Source organism: Ranitomeya imitator, chromosome 8, assembly GCF_032444005.1.
Source record: "Ranitomeya imitator isolate aRanImi1 chromosome 8, aRanImi1.pri, whole genome shotgun sequence".
Lineage (NCBI taxonomy): Eukaryota > Metazoa > Chordata > Amphibia > Anura > Dendrobatidae > Ranitomeya > Ranitomeya imitator.
Genome location: NC_091289.1, coordinates 85,396,006 through 85,413,322, shown reverse-complemented (window position 1 = coordinate 85,413,322; position 17,317 = coordinate 85,396,006). Strand labels below are relative to the sequence as shown.

The 17,317-nt window shown below is 44.5% G+C and overlaps 1 protein-coding gene across 2 annotated transcripts in view; it reads left to right on the top strand.

The window, feature by feature from the left end:
• FIRRM (FIGNL1 interacting regulator of recombination and mitosis) overlaps positions 1-17,317 on the top strand; it is a 693,335-nt gene that overhangs the window by 634,525 nt on the left and 41,493 nt on the right. For both annotated transcript variants that reach the window (XM_069737142.1, XM_069737143.1), the window contains one exon: positions 6,421-6,501. In XM_069737142.1, coding sequence (XP_069593243.1) covers positions 6,421-6,501 — 81 coding nt within the window. The remainder of the gene's footprint in view (positions 1-6,420; positions 6,502-17,317) is intronic.

Genomic DNA, 17,317 nt, shown 5'->3' with positions numbered 1-17,317 from the left:
TACTCGAGTATAAGCCGAGATTTTCAGCCCAAATTTCAGATTATACTCGAGTCATGGTCTGTGGCAGGGTCGGCGGGTGAGGGGGACAGAGGGCTGAGGCATACTTACCTAGTCCCGGCGGTCCTGACGCTCCCCCTGCCTGTCACGCTGTCTTCGGGTGCCACAGCTCTTCCCCTGTACAGCGGTCACGTGGGACCGCTAATTAAACTTATCAATATGGACTCCACTCCCATAGGGGTGGAGCCGCATATTCATTTCTCTAATCAGCGGTAACGGTGACCTCTGATAGAGGAAGAAGCTGCGGCACCCGAAGACAGTGTGACGGGCAGGGGGAGCGTCAGGATCGCCGGGACTAGGTAAGTATGTCATATTTACCTGTCCACGATCCACACGCCGGGCGCCGCTCCATCTTCCCGGCGTCTCTCCGCTCTGACTGTGCAGGTCAGAGGGCGGGATGACGCATATAGTGTGCGCGGCGCCCTCTGCCTGATCAGTCAGTGCAGAGAGACGCCGGGACCGGACGCTGGGGAGCTGCAAGCAAGATAGGTGAGTATGTGTTTTTTTTTTTTATTGCAGCAGCAGCGTTATATATGGCACAGATTTATGTGGAGCATCTATGGGGCCAAACTGAACGGTGCAGAGCATATAGGGCACAGCTTTATGAGCATCTATGGGGCCAAACTGAATGGTGCAGAGCATATAGGGCACAGATTTATAATGAGCATCTATGGGGCCAAACTGAACGGTGCAGAGCATATAGGGCACAGCTTTATAAGCATCTATGGGGCCAAACTGAACGGTGCAGAGCATATATGGCACAGCTTTATAAGGAGCATCTATGGGGCCAAACTGAACGATGCGGAGCATATATGGCACAGATTTATGTGGAGCATCTATGGGGCCATAATGAACGATGCAGAGCATTATATATGGCAAAGCTTTATAAGGAGCATCTATGGGGCCATAATGAACGGTGCAGAGCATATATGGCACAGCTTTATAAGGAGCATCTATGGGGCCATAAGGAACGGTGCAGAGCATATATGGCACAGCTTTATAAGGAGCATCTATGGGGCCATAATGAACGGTGCAGAGCATATATGGCACAGCTTTATAAGGAGCATCTATAGGGCCATAATGAACGGTGCAGAGCATTGTATATGGGGCACAGCTTTATATGGAGCATCTATGGGGACATAATGAACGGTGCAGAGCATTCTATATGGCACAGCTATATATGGATAATCTATGGGGCAATAATCAATGGTATGGAGCATTATATATTGCACAGCTTTATATGGAGCATCTATGGGGCAATAATGAATGGTATGGAGCATCTATTTTTATTTTTGAAATTCACCGGTAGCTGCTGCATTTTCCACCCTAGGCTTATACTCGAGTCAATAAGTTTTCCCAGTTTTTTGTGGCAAAATTAGGGGGGTTGGCTTATACTCGGGTCGGCTTATACTCGAGTATATACGATATATAAAGAAGAAATTAATTAAAGATAGTGACAATGGCTCTACAGAGATATTTGATCCATATAATCATACTGGTTTAAAAAAGAAATCAAATTTTAATCCTATTCAAAAGTATTCTGAGGCCTTTGAAGCATTTTAGAATAATGTCACTTGCGATATTAGGAACATCTCAAACAAAAAGTGTTCTAAATTTAAATATAATTTATCTAACCAAGAACGTAAGGCGATTCAACAACTTCAAAGCAACAAGGATATTACTATCAGGCCGGCTGACAAAGGCGGCGGGATAGTCATTTTGAATACTGTAGATTATAATAAAGAATCACTATGCCTATTAAGTGACACTCGCACTTATAGGAAACTCGCGATGGATCCATCAGCCCATTACTTTGAAGAGATGCAACACTTAATCAAAATAGGATTTCAGGAGTTCTTAAACAAAAATGAACTTGATTTCGTTAATATTACTCATCCTAGAGTCCCATATTTTTATTATCCACCAAAAGTGCATAAATACCCCATACACCCAGACGGGAGACCAATAATTTCTGCTATAGGTGGTCTCACATCTAATCTCTCTAGATTCGTGGATTGTTATCTACAGAAATTATGCCCTAAACTTCCGTCCTACCTAAAGGATAGCTCACATATTTTAAATATTTTACAGAACGCACAATGGGAAGAACATTATATCATAGGGACTCTTGACATTACTTCCCTGTACACCGTAATTAAACACAAAAAAGAATGTGAGGCAGTAAAATACTTCATGTCCAAGAACAGCCCGACACCAGAAGATCAAACCTCTTTTATCATAGACTGTATAGATTTTATTTTAATACATAATTATTTTAAATTTGGGGCGCACTACTACTCCCAGGAGTTGGGGACTGCCATGGGTACCAGGTTCGCCCCCAGTTATGCAAACCTATACGTCGGAAAGTGGGAAGATGAGACCATTTTCCATGGGTGGTCACTGCGGGCGAACCTGGTCCTGTGGCAGAGGTTTATTGATGACATAATATTTATACGGTCAGGTGGTCCCACCTCCCTGAATGATTTTGTTTATGGAATAAATAAAAATTATTTTTTAAAGTTCACGGCAACATTTAGTAATAAAGAAAAACTTTTTAGATTTAAAGATTTTTGTAGAAAATAGTAGAAGTCATACTCAGATGTATCAAAAGCCCACTGACTCTAATAATTATATTGCTCTGGACAGTTGTCATCTTCCGAGTTGGCTCTTGAATCTTCCGAAGAGCCAATTTATAAGAGCTCATAGGAATTGTTTTAGGCCAGAGGATTATAATATAGAAGCCGACCGTTTAGTGGAGAGATTTCAATGTAAGGGTTATGACAAGCAATGTCTGTTAGAAACCAAAAGACAAGTTGGAGGATACTTACGAGAAAAATTATTGGCGCAAATAGATAAAAATGGTAAAAAAGATAAAAGCAGTCAAAAATGGGAAGATGATGGAATTCCGATTATAACGCAATATAACTCTTATAGTAAACTTTTAAATAAGATTGTTAACAAACATTGGAATATTCTGAAGGAGGATAAAGTAATTGGAGAATTACTACCAATGCGTCCGAGATTTGTTTACAAAAAGGCGAATAACCTTGGAAATATAATAGCCCCTACGATTTGTAAACCTTTGAAGATGAAAACCCCCCTCTTATTACCAATTCCCAACGTTTTTTTCCTTTGTAAAAAATGTTTACCATGTAAGAGACTGGGTACTAAAAAACAAATCTCAATCTCTAACCAATCATCAGAAATCAAGATTAAGGACTATATCACTTGCTCCACTAAAGGTATAATATATGGCTTAACCTGTCCTTGCGGGAAACTATATATAGGCCGGACCATATGCCCAATGCATGTGAGGATTAGAGAACATTTGCGTAACATCAGCAATAAGTTTATGGGACATCCTTTATCCCAGCATTTTGCAAAATATCATGGTGGCTCATTGAAAGACATTACAGTTACTGGACTTAAAATAGTTAAAAAAGATTGGCGTGGAGGTTATTTTATCCATCAAATGTCTCGTGAAGAAACTAGATGTATATTTGAGATGAACAGCGAAATAGAACTGTTTGCTTTTAACCAATAATCGAGCAACAACAGCTCCAGCACGTTATAAAAGGCACACACTATGCACACTGAACCATCCCTGAGGAAGGAATCAGTGATTCCGAAACGCGTAGGACAATTGGTTCTGTGTGCACCCTGTAACCGGTCACGTGTTATATCACGTGACAGTGACGTCACGCAAGGTCCTGCAGTCACACTGCACCTTGCCGACTCCATTTTTTGACCGAGCCATTACTGCCAGTGCACGGCAAATCTGCATTTTCTAGGAGAGACGCCAGTCTCTGGCCAGGACGGAGTCCTCTGAATAACCGCTAATCGTATACCACCTCTTGCTATATGGCATCATTGTGACAGAGAGCTTTAATAAGTAGCTGGACGAACATCGCCTACTACAGACTAAAGGTCCTCTCCGGATGCAGGATGCACTATTTGAGTACAGTCAAAGGATAGAGGTAACATTTCAGCAATATATATGAGACTACTGGTGTGGGTTTAAGACGATAGTTCATATATTTATAATTTTAACCAAATTTTTAGCGCAAATATATAAAGAATTTCTTTACACTATTTACGTTTTGACGAATTCCTGGAGCAGAACAATATTGTATCATACAATTATTAGGTTATGTAGAAGGACATAGATCTGGGGTTTTATTATGATGGAATATAGGCTGAACTGGATGGACAAATGTCTTTTTTCGGCCTTACTAACTATGAGTGGTTTCGTCTTAAAATTTGCAGCAATTAATTTTAGGTTTGGTGCAGCGCCCTCTGGTTTATTGTACAATTAAATGTCTTTTTTCTGCCTTGCTAACTATGTTACTATGTTATTACTACACTCAGCAGAAATTGTGAGACAAATTTTGGTGCCATTTTTACCTATTTCCCATTGTGAAAATGTAAAGTCTTGGGCTAAATAAAAAATTTAGTGGTAAAAATATAATTTTTTTTCTTCATTTCCCAATGGTATAAAATTCTGTGACCCACCTGTGGTGTTAATATGATCACTAGATGAATTGAGAGGTGTAGTTTGTAAAATGGGGTCTCTTATGGGGTTTTTTGCTGTTTTGGTACCTCAGGGTCTCTGCCAGTGTGACACGGCAGCCTCAAGCCAGTCCAGCAAAATGTGAATACTAATATGGCACTTCTTTCCTTCTGAGCTTTGCACTGTGCCTCAAAGGTAGTTTTCAACCACATATGGGGTATCTGTGTACTTAGAAGTAAATGCACAACAAATTTTGGTGTCCAATGTTTTTTTTCACTGCTGTACGTTATAAACTTGTGTGAAGCTCGGTGTTCAAGGTGCTCACCACACATCTAAATACATTCCGTGAGAGGTCTAGCTTCTAAAATGGTGTCACTTGTGGGGGTTTCCACTGTTTAGATACATCAGGGGCTCTCCAAGTGTGGCATGGCGTCCGCTAATTATTCCAGCAAATTTTGCATTCAAAATGTCAAATGGCACTCCTTCCTTCTAAGCCCTGCTGTGAGCCCAAACAATAGTTTTCGCCCACATATTTGGTAACCGCATACTCAGAAGAAATTGCACAACAACTTATATGGTGCAATTTCTCCTGTTACCCTTGTGAAAATGCAAAATCTGGGGCTAAAAAACACTGACTGTCTGTCTGCAGTCTCCAACATCATGTCCGCTCTCTATCTGAAACTCAACCTCTCCAAAACTGAACTTCTTCGGCTCCCGCCATCTACTAACCTCCCTAAATCTGACATTTCCCTCTCCGTGGGTGGCACCATAATAACACCCCAGCAGCAGGCGCGCTGTCTGGGTGTTATGTTTGACTCTGATCTCTCCTTCACCTCCCATATACAATCTCTTGCCCGCTCGTGCCGCTTACACCTAAAGAACATCTCTAGAATCCGCCCTTTTCTCACCATGGAAACAACAAAAACCCTCACTGTCACCCTGATCCACTCCCGTCTGGACTACTGTAATGCTCTATTAATTGGCCTCCCCCTCACGCGACTCTCCCCTCTCCAGTCTATCCTTAATGCAGCAGCCAGGGTTGTCCATCTGGCTAATCGTTACTCGGATGCGTCCGCTCTTCGCCAGTCATTACACTGGCTGCCCATTCATTACAGGATACAATTCAAAGTACTTGTTCTCACCCACAAAGCTCTTCACAATGCGGCACCCCCTTACATCTCCTCCCTCATTTCTGTCTATCGGCCTAACCGACCGCTGCGCTCTGCAAACAATTTTCGACTAACCTCTGTACTAATCTGTACCTCCCACTCCCGACTCCAAGACTTCTCCCGTGCTGCACCAATCCTCTGGAATGCTCTACCCCAAGATAATTAGGACCATCCACAATTTGCATAGTTTTATGCGCTCCGTCAAAACACATTTGTTCAGAGCGGCCTACCACGGTCACTAATCAAACTAATTTTATGTTTGTGTATGTGTAGCCCATTCACTATCCCCATCTATCCCCCACCCTCTGAAGATGGCTGGACCATCATTGTAAATACATCATTGTAATTACCAGCCTGTGCTTTGTATCTCCCTCACCTCATTGTAGATTGTAAGCTCTCATGAGCAGGATCGTTTTATTTCGCTTTAATTATTGTATTGTTAACCTTGTTACTTATGACTGTTGTGTTTGATACTGTTAAACTGTAAAGCGCTGCGGAATATGTTGGCGCTATATAAATAAAGATTATTATTATTATTATTTTTGTAGGGAAAATGTGATTTTTTTTATATATATATTCTCATGGCTCATCATTTATAATGTATGTATAGTATTTATTAGACAGATGGAAAATCTCTTCAACATTTATTTGTTAACAGGAACTGTTTATTTTCTTATTTTCTAGGAAACAAGTTATGAACAAATTGTACCACAAAGTCTCACATCCGAAGAGACCAAGAACTATGTTGTGTGTTTTTTAAACAAGGTAATTTTTTTTCTGCATACTTTTTGATGATAATTTACATGTAATCATCGCTGACTGCACACCATGCTGATCACTCTTTCCAGACAACACCATGCATCTATTTGTAAAATATTAAGATTTGAGAGTTTTCAGTGCTTGATACCTTTTAATGGCTAACTGAAAAAATGGTAACAAACTACTCAGGTCTCTTTGTCATGGTACAAAGATATATATTTTTCCTACATCTATTTGTGAAATTCTTTCCTGGTTTTTAAACTGTTATTAAGTTATAGAAAAAAAATAAGGAATGGCTTAATTTAAGAAAATATTGTTAATTTTACTTTTCTGAAAATTTTAGTTTTTTAGTGTCATTTTTGGTGTGATGAAGATTCTTATTTGTGCTTGTTTTTATTATAAGTAAAAAAAACACAGGATTACGTACCGGTACTGCTCTTTTATAGAGCCACGACAGCACCCACTTGAGAGAGGGGATCCTGTTGTGAATTCTGTTGTCGAACTCCCTCCTGTGGTCGTGAATGGTACTTCGGCGAGTTCTGTCTATGGGCTCCCTCTGGTGGCTATGAGTGAAGCTGCTGCTTCTGAGGTTCCTTACACAGGTGATGTGGTTTATCTTTTGGCTTGCTGCTCTATTTAACTCCTCTCAGATCGTTACTCCATGCCAGCTGTCAATGTTTTTGCATTGGTTCAGTTCGCTCCTGGATCTCTCTGGTGACCTGCCTTCTCCTGCAGAAGCTAAGTTCCTGATAGTCATTATTTGTTCACTGTTTTCTTGTCCAGCTGGTTATCATGATGTTGTCTTGCTAGCTGGAAGCTCTGGGATGCAGAGTGGCCCCTCCGCACCGTGAGTCGGTGCGGAGGTCCTTTTTGCACACTCTGCATGGTCTTTTGTAGGTTTTTTGTGCTGATCGCAAAGTTACCTTTCCTATCCTCTGTCTATTTAGTAAGTCTGGCCTCCCTTTGCTGAAACCTGTTTCATTTCTGCGTTTGTGACTTTCATCTTTACTCACAGTCAATATATGTGGGGGGCTTCCTTTACCTTTGGGGAATTTCTCTGAGGCAAGGTAGGCTTTATTTTCTATCTCTAGGGCTAGATAGTTCTTAGGCTGTGACGAGGCGCCTAGGTCTGGTCAGGAGCGCTCCACGGCTATTTCTAGTGTGTGTGATAGGATTAGGGCTTGCGGTCAGCAGAGCTCCCACATCCCAGAGCTTGTCCTGTATGAGGTTTAACTATCAGGTCAGTCTGGGTGCTCCTAACCACCAGGTCATAACAGTACAGTTGGCCCAAAGTATTAATGCATCTCAATAGAGGGATATGAGAACTTCTGAGACCATTTTTTTTTCTTTGCACTGTGTTGTCTTTCTTTTCCCCTAGACCTTTGGGTGGTTCAGGACACAGGTGTAGATATGGACATTCAAGGTCTGTCCTCTTGTGTGGATCATCTCACTGCAAGGGTACAAAACATTCAAGATTTTGTGGTTCAGAATCCTATGTTAGAGCCTAGAAATCCTATTCCTGACTTATTTTCTGGGGATAGATCTAGGTTCTTGAATTTCAAAAATAATTGTAAACTGTTTCTAGCTTTGAAACCCTGCTCCTCTGGTGACCCCGTTCAACAGGTAAAAATCATTATTTATTCGGACTCCCATGACAGCACTACGAGAGAGGGGATCCGCCCTTCAGGAACAGGAAACCTACAGATACAAAAGGGCGGTACCTCTCCCCATGCATCAGTTGGTTTCCTGTTCCTGGAGGGGCAGGATCCTACAGATCCAGGGTCTATGGGACCCCCAAACATCAGCCTCTTCTAATCAAAAGGAGTTGTTGGCGATTGAATTATCAATTAAGGAACTCCTCGTGTATCTACAGGGTCACCATGTCAAAATCCTCTCCGACAATCAGGTGGCAGTGGCCTACGTGAATCACCAAGGTGGAACACGCTCCGAGTCCCTGATGGAAATAGCGGACCGCCTGCTCCAGATAGCGGAAAACCATTTTCTATCTTTATCCGCAGTACATATAAAAGGGAAGGAAAATATAAAGGCGGACTTTCTAAGTCGAAACACCTTAAGACAAGGAGAGTGGTCTCTGAACACAAAAATCTTCAACCAGATTGTCCGCAGGTGGGGTCATCCAGAGGTGGACCTATTTGCCAACAAGGACAACAGAAAAACGAAAAAATTCTGTTCCTTGAATCCCAGGGAATATCCGCTGGTAGTGGATGCCTTCCTGATCAGATGGGATTTCCGGTTGGCTTATGCGTTTCCCCCGCTAAACCTGTTGCCTCTGGTGGTCAGAAAGATAAGGGAGGATCAAGCGAGAATCATACTGATCGCTCCGTTCTGGCCCCGAAGGGCTTGGTTCTCCTGGCTCAGGACCATGTCGGTGGAAGACCCCTGGGTACTGCCAGACATCCCGGACCTACTTCATCAAGGTCCGATCAACCATCCACAAGTGAAGGGTCTACATTTGACGGCTTGGTCTTTGAAAGGTCACTGTTAAAAAAACAGAGGATTTTCTCCAAATCTCATTGATACCCTTATGAAGAGTAGAAAACTCATAACAACATAAGATCTACTCTAGAACTTGGAGGAAGTTTCTGGCCTCTTCAAATTTTAATATCGAAGAGGGTTTACCAATTAACCAGATTCTAGAATTCCTGCAGAGAGGGCTAGAGCTAAATCTATCCACGAGTACGCTAAAAGTACAAGTCTCAGCCCTAGGGGCCTTATTTTCTTGCAACATTGCTGGTAATTATTGGGTATCAAGGTTCTTCAAAGCAGCTAGTAGATCCAGACCTATACACAGGAATAGGTCAATGCCTTGGGATCTTAACCTAGTCCTCTCAGCCTTGACTAAAGAACCGTTTGAGCCTTTACATTCAGCCTCACTTAAATTACTATCCCTCAAAACAGCATTTTTGGTGGCAATTACATCTGCTCGTAGGGTAGGAGACATACAGGCTCTTTCTAGGCTGTCCCCCTATACAGAGTTTCTACAGGACAGAGTAGTCCTCAGACCAGATCCAGCTTACTTACCAAAAGTGGCCTCAGAATTTCATAGATCTCAGGAGATAGTTCTACCATCATTTCTCCCTAATCCTTCTAATTCCAAAGAGGAGTTACTCCATACGTTAGATGTTAGGAGATGTCTCTTAGAATATATATCAGTCACTGATGCTTGGAAGAGAGAGGAGGCGTTGTTTCTATCTTTCCAAGGTCCCAGGAAAGGTCTTAGAGTGTCGAAGTACACGCTAGCGAAGTGGATTAGGGAGGCTATCTCTCTGGCTTATACTGCAGGTGGAGGTCCAGCTCCGCAGAATCTGAGGGCACATTCCACTCGAGCCATGGCTGCATCCTGGGCTGAGAGATCTGGAGTTTCCATCGACCAGATATGTAAGGCAGCTACGTGGTCATCCCCTTCCACCTTTTTCAAGCACTATAGGTTGGACTTGGGGTTCTCTTCTGATCTCACCTTCGGGTTAAGGGTGCTACAGGCTATAGTCCCTCCCTAAGGTAGTTTACATCTCTGTAATTCTCTCGTAGTGCTGTCATGGGAGTCCGAATAAAGCATTAAGCTACTTACTGGTAGCGGCATTTTTCGGAGGCCCATGACAGCACCCTTAGTTCCCTCCCTATTCACGTGGGGGTTGCACTTCCCATAATGTATATAATGAGATAGATAGATCTCACGTGTGGTATATAGTTCATTATGATTGATTATTTTTGGACATAAACTGTATATAATGTATGTTTGTGTGCTACTAACCGCGGTAGTCCTCTCAGGCTCTAATATACAACTGATGCATGGGGAGAGGTACCGCCCTTTTGTATCTGTAGGTTTCCTGTTCCTGAAGGGCGGATCCCCTCTCTCGTAGTGCTGTCATGGGCCTCCGAAAAATGCCGCTACCAGTAAGTAGCTTAATGCTTTCTTTGTTGCGGGGTGACCCTCAAGACTGGGCATTTTTCCTTGCGCCAGGAGATCCTGCATTGCGTGATGTTGATGCGTTTTTTCTGGCGCTTGGATTGCTTTATGATAAACCAAATTCAGTGGATCAGGCAGAGAAAATCTTGATGGCTTTGTGTCAGGGTCAGGATGAAGCGGAGGTGTACTGTCAGAAGTTTAGAAAGTGGTCTGTGCTTACTCAGTGGAATGAATGTGCCCTGGCGGCAATTTTCAGAAAGGGTCTTTCTGAAGCCCTTAAGGATGTCATGGTGGGATTTCCCACACCTGCTGGTCTGAATGAGTCTATGTCTTTGGCCATTCAGATCGATCGGCGCATGCGTGAGCGCAAAGCTGTGCACCATCTGGCGGTATTCTCTGAGCATAGGCCTGAGCCTATGCAGTGTGATAGGACTTTGACCAGAGCGGAACGGCAAGAACACAGACGTCAGAATGGGCTGTGTTTTTACTGTGGTGAATCCACTCATGCTATCTCCGATTGTCCTAAGCGCACTAAGCGGTTCGCTAGGTCTGCCATCATTGGTACGGTACAGTTTAAATTTCTTTTGTCCGTTACTCTGATTTGCTCTCTGTCGTCCTATTCTGTAACGGCATTTGTGGATTCGGGCGCTGCCCTGAATTTGATGGATTTGGAGTTTGCCAGGCGCTGTGGTTTTTTCTTGGAGCCCTTGCAGTATCCTATTCCATTGAGAGGAATTGATGCTACGCCTTTGGCCAAGAATAAGCCTCAGTACTGGACTCAATTGACCATGTGCATGGCTCCTGCACATCAGGAGGATATTCGCTTTTTGGTGTTGCATAATCTGCATGATGTGGTCGTTTTGGGGTTGCCATGGCTACAGGTCCATAATCCAGTGTTGGATTGGAAATCTATGTCTGTGTCCAGCTGGGGTTGTCAGGGGGCACATGGTGATGTTCCATTGTTGTCAATTTCGCCTTCCACTCCTTCTGAAGTCCCTCAGTTTTCATCAGATTACCGGGATGTATTTGAAGAGCCCAAATCTGGTGCCCTACCTCCTCATAGGGATTGCGACTGTGCTATTAATTTGATTCCTGGTAGTCAGTTTCCTAAGGGCCGTCTGTTTAATTTATCTGTGCCAGAGCACGCCGCTATGCGGAGTTATATAAAGGAATCCTTGGAGAAGGGTCATATTCGTCCGTCGTCGTCACCATTGGGAGCAGGGTTCTTTTTTGTGGCCAAGAAGGATGGTTCTTTGAGACCTTGTATTGATTACCGCCTTCTTAATAAGATCACAGTCAAATTTCAGTATCCTTTGCCGCTGCTGTCTGATTTATTTGCTCGGATTAAGGGGGCTAGTTGGTTCACCAAGATAGATCTTCGTGGTGCGTATAATCTTGTGCGAATTAAACAGGGTGATGAATGGAAAACGGCATTTAATACGCCCGAGGGCCATTTTGAGTACCTGGTTATGCCATTCGGGCTTTCTAATGCTCCATCTGTGTTTCAGTCCTTTATGCATGACATCTTCCGAGAGTACCTGGATAGATTCATGATTGTATATTTGGATGACATTTTGGTCTTTTCGGATGATTGGGAGTCTCATGTGAAGCAGGTCAGAATGGTGTTCCAGGTCCTTCGTGCGAATTCCTTGTTTGTGAAGGGGTCAAAGTGTCTCTTTGGAGTTCAGAAGGTTTAATTTTGGGGTTTCATTTTTTCCCCTTCTACTATCGAGATGGACCCTGTTAAAGTTCAGGCCATTTACGATTGGACTCAGCCGACATCTGTGAAGAGCTTGCAGAAATTCCTGGGCTTTGCTAATTTTTATCGTCGCTTCATCGCTAATTTTTCCAGTATTGCTAATCCGTTGACTGATTTGACCAAGAAAGGTGCTGATGTGGTCAATTGGTCCTCTGCGGCTGTAGAGGCTTTTCAGGAGTTGAAGCGTCGTTTTGCTTCTGCCCCTGTGTTGTGCCAGCCAGATGTTTCACTCCCCTTTCAGGTTGAGGTTGATGCTTCTGAAATTGGAGCAGGGGCTGTTTTGTCGCAAAGAAGTTCTGATGGCTCGGTGATGAAACCCTGTGCCTTCTTTTCTAGAAAATTCTCGCCTGCTGGGCGCAATTATGATGTGGGCAATCGGGAGTTGTTGGCCATGAAATGGGCATTTGAGGAGTGGCGACATTGGCTTGAAGGAGCTAAACATCGCGTGGTGGTCTTGACGGATCACAAGAATTTGACTTATCTCGAGTCTGCCAGACGGTTGAATCCTAGACAGGCTCTATGGTCGCTCTTTTTCTCCCGTTTTGATTTTGTGGTTTCATACCTTCCGGGATCTAAGAATGTGAAGGCTGACGCCCTGTCGAGGAGTTTTGTGCCTGACTCTCCGGGTGTTCCAGAGCCGGCGGGTATTCTTAAAGAAAGGGTAATTTTGTCTGCCATTTCCCCTGATTTGCGGCGTGTGCTGCAAAAGTTTCAGGCTGATAGACCTGACCGTTGTCCTACGGAGAAACTGTTTGTCCCTGATAGATGGACTAGTAGAGTTATCTCTGAGATTCATTGTTCAGTGTTGGCTGGTCATCCTGGAATCTTTGGTACCAGAGATTTGGTGGCTAGATCCTTTTGGTGGCCTTCTTTGTCACGGGATGTGCGTTCTTTTGTGCAGTCCTGTGAGACTTGTGCTCGGGCTAAGCCCTGCTGTTCTCGTGCCAGTGGGTTGCTTTTGCCCTTGCCGATCCCGAAGAGGCCCTGGACGCATATTTCCATGGATTTTATTTCTGATCTCCCTGTTTCTCAAAAGATGTCGGTCATTTGGGTGGTTTGTGATCGCTTCTCTAAGATGGTCCATTTGGTACCCTTATCTAAATTGCCTTCCTCCTCTGATTTGGTGCCTTTGTTTTTCCAGCATGTGGTTCGTTTGCATGGCATTCCAGAGAACATCGTCTCGGACAGAGGTTCCCAGTTTGTTTCGAGGTTTTGGCGGTCCTTTTGCGCTAAGATGGGCATTGATTTGTCTTTTTCTTCGGCTTTCCATCCTCAGACTAATGGCCAAACCGAACGAACTAATCAGACTTTGGAGACATATCTGAGATGCTTTGTTTCTGCTGATCAGGATGATTGGGTGTCCTTCTTGCCTTTGGCTGAGTTCGCCCTTAATAATCGGGCCAGCTCGGCTTCTTTAGTTTCTCCTTTTTTCTGTAATTCTGGTTTCCATCCTCGTTTTTCTTCAGGGCAGGTTGAGCCTTCGGACTGTCCTGGTGTGGATGCGGTGGTGGACAGGTTGCAGCAGATTTGGACTCATGTGGTGGACAATTTGACATTGTCCCAGGAGAAGGCTCAACGTTTCGCTAACCGCCGGCGTTGTGTTGGTCCCCGACTTCGTGTTGGGGATTTGGTTTGGTTGTCATCTCGTCACGTTCCTATGAAGGTTTCCTCTCCTAAGTTTAAGCCTCGTTTCATTGGGCCATATAAGATTTCTGAAGTTCTTAATCCTGTGTCATTTCGTTTGGACCTTCCAGCTTTTTTGCCATCCATAATGTGTTCCATAGGTCGTTGTTGCGGAGATACGTGGCGCCTATGGTTCCCTCCGTTGATCCTCCTGCCCCGGTGTTGGTCGAGGAGGAGTTGGAGTGTGTGGTGGAGAAGATTTTGGATTCTCGTGTTTCGAGACGGAAACTCCAGTACCTGGTCAAGTGGAAGGGTTATGGTCAGGAAGATAATTCCTGGGTTTTTGCCTCTGATGTTCATGCTGCCGATCTTGTTCGTGCCTTTCATTTGGCTCATCCTGATCGGCCTGGGGGCTCTGGTGAGGGTTCGGTGACCCCTCCTCAAGGATGGGGTACTGTTGTGAATTCTGTTGTCGAACTCCCTCCTGTGGTCGTGAATGGTACTTTGGCGAGTTCTGTCTATGGGCTCCCTCTGGTGGCTATGAGTGAAGCTGCTGCTTCTGAGGTTCCTTACACAGGTGACGTGGTTTATCCTTTGGCTTGCTGCTCTATTTAACTCCTCTCAGATCGTTACTCCATGCCAGCTGTCAATGTTTTTGCATTGGTTCAGTTCGCTCCTGGATCTCTCTGGTGACCTGCCTTCTCCTGCAGAAGCTAAGTTCCTGATAGTCATTATTTGTTCACTGTTTTCTTGTCCAGCTGGTTATCATGATGTTGTCTTGCTAGCTGGAAGCTCTGGGATGCAGAGTGGCCCCTCCGCACCGTGAGTCGGTGCAGAGGTCCTTTTTGCACACTCTGCGTGGTCTTTTGTAGGTTTTTTGTGCTGATCGCAAAGTTACCTTTCCTGTCCTCTGTCTATTTAGTAAGTCTGGCCTCCCTTTGCTGAAACCTGTTTCATTTCTGCGTTTGTGACTTTCATTTTTACTCACAGTCAATATATGTGGGGGGCTTCCTTTACCTTTGGGGAATTTCTCTGAGGCAAGGTAGGCTTTATTTTCTATCTCTAGGGCTAGATAGTTCTTAGGCTGTGACGAGGCGCCTAGGTCTGGTCAGGAGCGCTCCACGGCTATTTCTAGTGTGTGTGATAGGATTAGGGCTTGCAGTCATCAGAGCTCCCACATCCCAGAGCTTGTCCTGTATGAGGTTTAACTATCAGGTCAGTCCGGGTGCTCCTAACCAGGTCATAACAGGATCCGCCCCTTAGGAACAGGAAACCATATGGAGAGAATAAAAGGGGCGGTCCCCCTCGCTCCCACAGTTGTGTTACAGAGAATGAGAGGAACCGCCCCCCAGTATTAGTAGGCAATCCAATATTATCGTTATCTTAAGTTAACATAAGTATAGCTAACTATAAGAACCATTCACCCTTATCAGTGCATCTATGAAAGAATAATTATTAGGGAGGGAAGTGAAGGGGTGCTGTCGTGGCTCTATAAAAGAGCATTACCGGTACGTAATCCGGTGTTTTCTCCTCGCCACGTCAGCACCCACTTGAGAGACTTACAGAGATAGTCATTTGGGAGGGATCACCGTGTTAAGAACTGACCTACCGAAGGACAAGTCAGATGAGGAAGACAAGTCCAATCTATAGTCAGGGCCGTATTTGCCACTAGGCACGCGAGGGCACGTGCCTAGGGCGGCGACATTGCAGGGGGCGGCACCTGAGTAAGGTGTTTTTTTTTTGTTTTTTTTTATAAGTCCCGGGTCAAAAACGCGACAAACGGCCCCGGCCCCCAGCCTCCGAGTCCACCCCCACCTCCGAGTCTCCCCCCACCTCTGAGTCCCCCCCCCCACCTCCGGGTCCCCCCACCTCCAAGTCTCCGAGTCCCCCCACCTCCAAGTCTCCGAGTCCCCCCCCACCCACCCTCCTTGAAGACGATACTCACCTGCTCCAGCGATGCATGGTCTCAGCGTCTGTAGCGCGTCCTGAGTGAGCGGTCATGTGGTACCGCTAATTAAGGTCATGAATATGCACATATTCATGACCTTAATTAGCGGTACCACATGATCACTCACTCAGGAAGAAGGCGCTGCGGCGGGACAGAGCCGGAGCCGGAGGGATGTCGGCGCGGCGTGTGGGACAGGCAGCTGACAGGTGAGTATGAGGGACGAGGGGCGGGGGGAGGATGGACCTTGTAGGGGGCATTCAGAGTAGAATTTCAATATTTGCAGATGACACTAAACTCTGCAGGGTAATCAATACAGAGGAGGACAATTTTATATTACAGGATGATTTATGTAAACTAGAAGCTTGGGCTGATAAATGGCAAATGAGCTTTAATGGGGATAAATGTAAGGTCATGCACTTGGGTAGAAGTAATAAGATGTATAATTATGTGCTTAATTCTAAAACTCTGGGCAAAACCGTCAATGAAAAAGACTTGGGTGTATGGGTGGATGACAAACTCATATTCAGTGGCCAGTGTCAGGCAGCTGCTACAAAGGCAAATAAAATAATGGGATGCATTAAAAGAGGCATAGATGCTCATGAGGAGAACATAATTTTACCTCTATACAAGTCATTAGTTCGACCACACTTAGAATACTGTGCACAGTTCTGGTCTCCGGTGTATAAGAAAGACATAGCTGAACTGGAGCGGGTGCAGAGAAGAGCGACCAAGGTTATTAGAGGACTGGGGGGTCTGCAATACCAAGACAAGTTATTACACTTGGGGCTATTTAGTTTGGAAAAACGAAGACTAAGGGGTGATCTTATGTTAATGTATAAATATATGAGGGGACAGTACAAAGACCTTTCTGATGATCTTTTTAATCATAGGCCTGAAACAGGGACAAGGGGGCATCCTCTACATTTGGAGGAAAAAAGGTTTAAGCATAATAACAGACGCGGATTCTTTACTGTAAGAGCAGTGAGACTATGGAACTCTCTGCCGTATGATGTTGTAATGAATGATTCATTACTTAAATTTAAGAGGGGACTGGATACATTTCTGGAAAAGTATAATGTTACAGGGTATATACACTAGATTCCTTGATAGGGTGTTGATCCAGGGAACTAGTCTGATTGCCGTATGTGGAGTCGGGAAGGAATTTTTTTCCCCAAGGTGGAGCTTACTCTTTGCCACATGGGTTTTTTTTGCCTTCCTCTGGATCAACATGTTAGGGCAAGTTAGGTTAGGCTATGGGTTGAACTAGATGGACTTAAAGTCTTCCTTCAACCTTTATAACTATGTAACTATATGTAACTATGTAAGCCACCCGCGCCATGCAAGATGGCCCGGGAGAAGGAGCGGGGGAGGGGGTGGAGAGATGAGCCATGCATAGGGAGGGAGGGGGGGGGAATTATGAGCCATCAGCCATGCATACAGGGGGGGGATTATGAGCCATCAGCCATGCATACAGGGGGGGATTATGAGCCATCAGCCATGCATACAGGGGGGGGGAATTATGAGCCATCAGCCATGCATACAGGGGGGGGGAATCATGAGCCAT